This window comes from Acinonyx jubatus, chromosome B4, assembly GCF_027475565.1.
Source record: "Acinonyx jubatus isolate Ajub_Pintada_27869175 chromosome B4, VMU_Ajub_asm_v1.0, whole genome shotgun sequence".
Taxonomy (NCBI): domain Eukaryota; kingdom Metazoa; phylum Chordata; class Mammalia; order Carnivora; family Felidae; genus Acinonyx; species Acinonyx jubatus.
This window is the reverse complement of record NC_069387.1, coordinates 74,072,495-74,080,518: the sequence shown is the minus strand read 5'-3', so window position 1 is coordinate 74,080,518 and position 8,024 is coordinate 74,072,495. Positions and strand designations below refer to the sequence as shown.

Here is an 8,024-nt window from a genome sequence, read left to right as displayed (position 1 = left end):
TTAGTCATTTACCCTAGCCAACATAATCATCCTGACATTCTGCCAGTCCTTCCCTATGTCTAAACTGAATGTTTCCCACAATTTTCTTCTCTTTCGTCTTGAACTCTCCTTCATGGTGATGGAGAATAATATCAGCCACCTCTACCTAATGAATTTCATAAGAGCTTACATCAAGAATGCTATATTCAACTGTCAGTTTCAGTCTCAAGCAGTTCTCAGGAAAGGATTTTCCTTAACTGGCTTTCCAGAGGAGATACAGGGAACTTCAGTGATGGGCTTGGAGAGATGAGGATCTTCAGCTGTCTATAGCAGGTAGCAAGTCTCATCATAACCCAGTCCTTAAACATGATACTTAAGACAGCTGAACTTGAGTAACTTTTATTTTGGAGGCAGAGATGGGGGAGGGGGGACAGAAATTCAGAGTTTCCAAGAACTTGGCCACTTTCTCCAGGAGCCATATTCAATGACAGTCTCACAGATTACAACTGGCTAGATATCTGGACAAATCCTTGTTTCTGCAGTGTCTTACCCAGGCCACCCTGAGAATAGAGAAATACAGCATAGATCAGAGGCAGGGGCAGGAGTGTATAGTGGCTCAGCCGAGAGGGGATGTAGGGTCTGCAGGCTGGACTCAGTTTATAATGTGGGAGAGGCTCAATAGGGAGGGTTTGCCCGTCTAAGAACATGTGCCACAGAGATGCATGGGGTGAGCACATCACGGTATTACTCTGCCTCATTTCACATCGGGAGAAGAGTCTCAGCTCCCTACAAAGCCCAGGGAGAATCCTACGGCAGAGATGCTGCTTATTTTATCAGCATCCCGAATACTGTCTGGGTCCATCCCTGGCAGTGTGGCTCATCATTGCCCTGCATGTTCTGCTTACCAGGCAGACATCCCATTAGGATCTTTCACGACCCTCTTGGCACAGGCGATGTCATCACTGATGTTGTCATCCAGAAACCCTAGAAGGAAAAGTGGCTGAGCAGGGAGGGAAAAACCCCTTTTCCTGTTTCATTAATCAATGAGTTTTTGAGAGGAATTCCTATAGGAAATGGAGCTGGAGTCAGAAACCCTCTATCTCTGCAGCTCTTCTGTGGGTTTGCCTTCTGTTTGCCTGGGTTTTCTTGCCTTGCTTTGAATCTGCCTCTGAGCATTGTTCCTTCTGGAGGGCACCCAGGGCATACATGAGGGTCCCGGGAGAACCTCTGTTTTCAGGAAAAACTTAGTGTGTCCAGAGTGCTATGTGGGGTATGTGGACGGGTGATACAGTCATGTGTGTACGAGGAACAGGATGCCATGTATTGAGGGATGGGAGCCCAGGAAGGTGAGGCTTAGTCAGAGGTCATTGTATCTTTCTTCCTCCTTTCTGGCAGGAAGAGCTCTGTGGAAGACTGTTTGGGCCCCTTTCTTCCCTATCCTCAACTTCTACAGCACTGGCCAAGGGTCAGGTGTTAGGGAGCAGTGCACCTGCCCCATGTCAACCAGCCCTCAGAGGGGAAGGTGTCCTTACTACTGCACATTGTGTTGCAGGCATTTGCTGAAGGGGAGGAGTTATTTTTGCACCACCACTTGTTGTTGATCTGGAAGATCCCATAGTCACTGCTGCCATTGTCATTTTTCCCATTGAAGGCCCGGGTGTTGAAGTTACTCTCATGCTCAGCCATGCAGACCCCTGTGTCAGAGAGAACAAAAGGTGTGGCTAGAAAAGGAGGATTGTTTCGTGATGAGACACAACTTCTGCTGTGCTAGAACTGCCATAAAGTCCCCTAAGACTGAAATGAAGAGACTATGAGGTCCTCAATGTTATATTTATATGTATGTGTACACACACACACACACACACACACACTTTAAGTAGGCTCACACCCACCATGGAATCCAACGTGGGGCCTGAAATCACGACCCTGAGATCAAGACCTGAGCTGAGATTAAGAGTCAGACACTTAACTGACTGAGCTACCCAGACACCCCTAGATTTATATTTATAATCCATTGTGTATTCCTGGTCCTAAGCAATAATTAGCCCATGATAAGTATGTAATAACAATTTGTTAAATAAATGCATTTGGGATGCCCAATAATCAATCAATCACAGTCTGTTTCCCAGTCTACATTTCCAGCCTCATCTCCCAGCCAAATATCTAACTCTTGCCTTGTATATTTACTTTTTGCCTTCTATCCCCAGGTATATGGAAGGGAAGAGGTGGAGAAGTAATGGAGGGGCATCCTAGAAAGGGAGCCCAAAAAAGCTATCCTTTGGGGGGGGACAGGAAAGGATGTTTGGCATGAAGAAAAATGAAGATATCCAAGGGAAATTGAAATAACTTTATGTGTTGTGCCTAATGGGATGGGTGACCAAGATTCTCAATCCTTCTTGCACTTTGTCATCGTCTCCCCTTCTGTTCTCACAATTCCCTTCCAACTCTCTTGTGACACGGATAGAACAGACTTTAGACAAACTCAGCAGAGGTTAGTTTTTGGTGGACAAAAGGGCAGGGGAGAGGGTGGGAGGCAGCACCAGCTCTGCTGCAGGGACCTGGACTGAAAAGGATGCAGATGAAAGCCAAGGTGATGGGAGCAAACTTGCAAGTGGTTAGGTGAGTTTTTGGATGGGTCCAAGGAAGTATTCAAGGGCACTGGGTGGGAAGGTGATTTCGGGGAACAGCAGAAGAAAATCTATTACAGATCAAATAATCCCTGGTGGAAAGAGAGAAACGGAGATCCTGATAGGAATGACAAGGCAGCAGAGGTGGAGACAAGAGGAGCATTTGGGGAGTGCAAGAGAGCAAATGAGTAAATGAGTAAATCACAAGGTGAAAAGGGAAAGATTGTTTGGTTGGGGAAGAAGGCCTCTTTGAGCAGAGATAGAATAATGGATGGTTCATACTCACAGTTTGCCAGGCTGTAGCCGTGGAAGCCATCCATTCCCTCTGCCTTCAGCTTGCGGGCCAGCTCACACTTGGAGAAGATTTTGGCCTCATATGCTGCAAAGAAGCAGCCGAGGAGGGAGATGATCAGAATGGACCTCATTTCTGTAGCTGGTGGGACCCCAGTCTGCTATGTCCAGGATGCTGTTGTCTCTTATACCCTACGGGCACAAAGATGTCTCTGATTGGGCAATAATGCTGGCAGCTCTGCCAGGAAGGATATGGTTGCCCAAGGCTAATTCCCCAAACTGGCCCTGCCAGGGTGAACTTCAGGGAAGGGGATGTAACCAAGAATAATACCAGGAATAAAGTCTCATTTTGGTGGGGGTGGGTCCTGTATTTGGGCAAATGCATGAGGAGGTAAAATGGGGAGAGATGGGAGTTGGTAGGAAAAAGTATGGTTTTCTTTTTTTCTTTTTCTTTTCCTTGCCTTGCCGTGCCATGCCTTGCCTTGCCTTGCCTTGCCTTGCCTTTGCTTTCCTTTTTTGAGAGAATGTGTAAGTCGGAGAGGGGCAGAGGAACACAGAGAGAGAATCTCAAGCAGGTTGCATGCTCAGCGTGGAACTGACTCAGGGCTCGATCCCTTGACTCTGGGATCATGACCTGAGCTGAAATCAAGAGCCAGATGCTCAACTGACTGAACCACCCAAGTGCCCCACCAGTATGATTTTCAAGCCTTGTGCTTTTGTTGGAATGTCCCCAGAGGGGGTTGTCCCTGTGTGCTTTGCTGAACTTTGGCTCATTATCTGTGCTTGGCTGAAGGTATTTTCCTACTCAGTCTAGTGGGGGGAATCCATGATTGGCATCACTGAGTTTGGAGAAATTGAGGATCTTCTGGCATCAGCAAGCAGTAAACTATAAGTTGAACAGGAGACTACTAGAACCTAAGTTCATAATATCTCTGTGTCTGAAAGAAGTTATCAGATCTAAACCTCCAACTCTACTTGAATTCTCTCTAGTATCTATGTAATCAGTGATTGTCAAACATCTTGTATTAGTCAGTGTTCTCTAGAGAAACAGAACTAAGAGGAGATATACATGGTTAGAAAAAAGCTGGGGTGCCTGGGTGGCTCAGTCGGTTAAGCGCCTGATTTTGGCTCAGGTCATGATCTCGCGGTCCATGAGTTCTAGCCCTGCATCGGGCCCTGTGCTGACAGCTCAGAGCTCAGAGCTTGGAGCCTGCTTCAGATTCTGTGTCTCCTTCTCTCTTTCTCTCTCACCTCTCCTCTCTCTCTCTCTTTCTCAAAAATAAACATTAAAACAATTTTAAAAAGAAAAAAGCTGATTATTTTTATTAGAGCACAAGGCCTTGATTTCAGTTAGATGGATAGACATTGTGAAGGAAGAATTATCACTATATCAGTACTTTCTTTAAAAAATTTTTTTTCTTAATGTTTATTTATTTTTGAGAGAGAGAGAGGGAGAGTGTGTGAGCACAAGCTGGGGAGGGGCAGAGAGAGGGGGATGGAGGGTTTGAAGTGGGCTCTGCACTGACAGCAGTGAGCCTGATGTGGGGGCTCCAACCCACAAACTGTGAGATCATTCCCCTACTCCTCTCCCTTCTGGCAACCATCAGTTTGTTTTCTGTATTTATGGGTCTTTCTGCGTTTTTTGTTCATTTTTTTTTTTTTTAGATTATACATATGAGTGAAATCATATGGTACTTGTCTTTCAGACTTGAGACTTTTTAATATTCTCTAGTGTAGATTTATCTTCCAACTGCTGATTTTTTGGCCATTTTGTGGACTGAGGTTTTTTCCAAGTCTTTTATAATGTTGGATCTCAGACTCATTTTGAGTGCGAAAACACACGTACACACTCTCAATTCCTGGTCATTAAGCTATGTACTCTCTCGCCTCCTCAGATGTGCTCTGGATAAGCTTTTGCCTCAGACAGGAGCAGGCAGCAGTTTTTCCCATCTCTCTTTAATAAAAAGAGACCCTGTTCCCAGCCCCTCCTTTCTAGAGTGACTTTGGCTCCAGTTCCTACTGCAAGTGGAGAAATTTTGGTCTCTGTCAACCTGTAGGAGCTGAACTTATAGCTGCCTCTTGTTATAAGGTCTTCAGCTTCAGCCCTACTCACAGCTTTTATTAGTTTCCTTATATTTGTGGTCCATGGAGATTTTATTTATTTATTTATTAAAATTAAAAAAAAAGTTTATGTTATTTATTTATCTGTTTATTAAAAAAAAGTTTATTTTAGTTTTGAGAGAGAAATAGGGCACACAAGGGGGAGGGGCAGAGAGTGAGGGGAACAGAGGGTCTGAAGCAGGTTTTGCGCTGACAGGGACGCTGGGCTCGAACTCACAAAACTGAGACCATGACCTGAGCCAAAGTTGGATGCTCAACTGACAGAGCCACCCAGGCGCCCCTGGAGATATTTATTTATTTATTTATTTATTTATTTATTTATTTATTTATTTTATTTATTTTTAAAACCTATTTATTTTTTAATGTTTACTTATTATTTTGAGAGAGATCGCAAGTGCAGGAGGGGCACAGAAAGAGGGAGACATAGAATCCGAAGCGGGCTCCTGGTTCCTAGCTGTCAGCACAGAGCTTGACATGGGGCTTGGACCCACAAACCGTGAGATCATGACTTGAGCCAAAGTAGGCTTAACCGACTGAGCCACCCAGGTGCCCCTATTTTGTTTTTGAGCTATTATATGCCTTTTACACTTTTTCCTTTTCATTTTTTCATTTATTTTTGTGTGCTTGCTTTATGTAGGGTATCTCAAAGCATGGACTTACAGTGCAATATTGAACAGAAGTCCTATTAATAACTGAAACATTTTAATGCAATCCATTAAAAACCCAATCTGCTTCCTTTTTTTTTTTTTTTTTTTAAAGCAGTCTTCACGCCCAGCACAGGGTCCAACACCCTGTGGACTGGACTCACCACCCTGAGATCAAGACCTGAGCTGAAATCTGGTCTGATGATTAACTGACTGAGCCATCCAGGTGCCCCTACCTTTTCATTAGGAACAGAAACGTGTGGTCCAAGTGGAAGAATGTGGGAATGGCTTCTGGAACCCTTCCTTTCTCCTTTCCTTCTCCTACTTCTTTCCTTTCTTACCCCTTCCACTTGTTGTTGTTTACTTTCCCTTCCATTGTCTCTCCTCTTCCCCTTCCCATCTTGTCATTTCCCTGTTCCCTGTCTTCCTTCCTCTCCCATCTCTTCTCTTCTTTTCTACTTTCCTTCTCTCTCCTCTGGAGTTTCTCTTCTATTTAGGTCCAGTTTTCTTATAACCTGGTGTCCTCCCAGAATTCTCAACCCTTTAATGCCAGGTAACGAGAAGGAGCAGCTGTGCCTCATGTGTCTATGCAGTCAGGTTCCACTCCAGGAAAGGGCTGGTCCTCGGTGATGTGACCCAAAGGGACAGGGTGTCTCCTGACTTCCCTTGAGGAAAGGGAGAGTGAGGGGAGGATGTTAATATTTGTTAAAATGTGTCACAGGCCAAGTAAAACATAGAGATAGAGGACTTTATTATATGTATTTTGTTTCATTGCCACAACAACCCTGTGAAGTATGTATGTGTCTGTCTTATTTATTATTGGTTTCATATCACGGATCGGAAATCTGAGGCTCAAAGAGGTGCAGTAATTTGCTGAAGCTGGTATGAGGGAGAGCACAGATCAACACAGATAGGCGTGCCTCTTTCCTCTACCGCAGTACTATGTGCATTTGACCAGTTATTCAAATGGTGATACATTAGGAATTTCTGGCTTCAGGAGTAGGCACAGGACTGCTTGTGGCAGGGGATGTCAGGTGATGGTTGTGGGGGAGGTGAGGAGAAGGGCTTGGAACTTTGTCAAAACACTGGAAATGATATTGTAAAGGCAGCCACATGCTTTACGCAGGCCTTGGGACCCACACCTCCCCGTGCCTCCACAATTCCCAACTTGGGTCTACACCCAGGTTGACTCTGTTCTCAATGCCTCTCACACAGAAGGTGAAGGAATCCCTCTGGGCGCGTGAGGCATGCATCCTGAGGAAGCTGCTGGGTTCTTTGTTTGGGGAACCTGATGTGCATCCTGTATATTCTGTGCTGGCCTCCAAGACACCGTTATAACACAGGATTTCACTTTTGACTTTAATGCAAAGAATAAACATCACAGAGACATTTTTTAATACCCATATACAGCCTAGGTTCTGACCACTTCCCAAGCAACCTTCTAGGCAGGGACATTTTCTCTTTGTTTTTTCTTGCTCTGTATTTCCACTCCACCCAGACAGGGCTGGCTATCCCAGGTTTCCTCCAGATCCTCTTGCTGGCCCTCTACATTCTGTACATCTCCCTATCTGGTACCCATCACTCAGGGTTGCATCTCTCAACATCCATGAGGAACTGGGAACTATATTCCTTTTTTTTTTTTTGGTCAGTTTTCCTGCTATTATTCCTGTCACCCCTGAGAGCCATGCTCTTTCCCTACACCTAAAATCACCTGTGGCATTTGTTACATGCAGATCCCTGGGCCTCGCATCTAGAGATTCTGATTCTGTAGGTCTGATGAAGAGCCTAGAAGTCTTCATTTGTAAACAGCTACTCTAGATCATTCTGGTACCAGGTGGTCCACATCCCATACCTTGAGAAATATGTTGATACAATTCAAATAAGAAATTAGAATTTTTTGGTGTCATTTTTAAGAGGTTTTGAAGATTTTCTGATAGAGGGAAAACTACAGAATTCTCTTGTTGAGTTTAATTTATGTCTTTCTTTTCTCATTTAATTGTCTCCTTCCTTTTCCCTACTTCCTACCTGTCTGACATCAACAACAGGAGGACTAATGGGAACTCTCAGAGCAGTGGCCCAGTTGGCCTCTTGGGCTGTAGGTATGAATGGCTGACTCCTCCTCTCCCAAGGGGATGCCTTGTCTGGATGCAGGGGAACTGGCTCTCGCACCATCACTACCTACATCACTGCTCCATAGGCTTTACGCTCAAGTCTGTCTCTGTTTCTGAGATTTCATTTGAAGCATGTCAGGAGATGTTAATTGTGGTCTTCATTACCATCTCCCTACCCCTTCCTTTTTCTATCTGCCAACCTTAGTCTTGCCATCTTAGATTAATAATTTGCAGATGTTCCCCACTTGGTA

General features: G+C 44.7%; 1 protein-coding gene across 1 annotated transcript; it reads right to left on the bottom strand.

Moving 5' to 3' along the window:
- Window positions 1–381: 381 nt before the first annotated feature.
- LOC106969360 (lysozyme C, milk isozyme) lies at window positions 382–3,406 on the bottom strand. Its single transcript, XM_015065869.3, has 4 exons — window positions 2,893–3,406; window positions 1,512–1,673; window positions 885–963; window positions 382–539 (listed from the first exon to the last, which is right to left on the bottom strand). Exons 1-4 carry the CDS (start codon window positions 3,029–3,031, stop codon window positions 473–475), a joined length of 447 nt encoding a protein of 148 aa, XP_014921355.1. The 5' UTR covers window positions 3,032–3,406; the 3' UTR covers window positions 382–472.
- Between the last annotated feature and the right edge of the window lie 4,618 nt (window positions 3,407–8,024).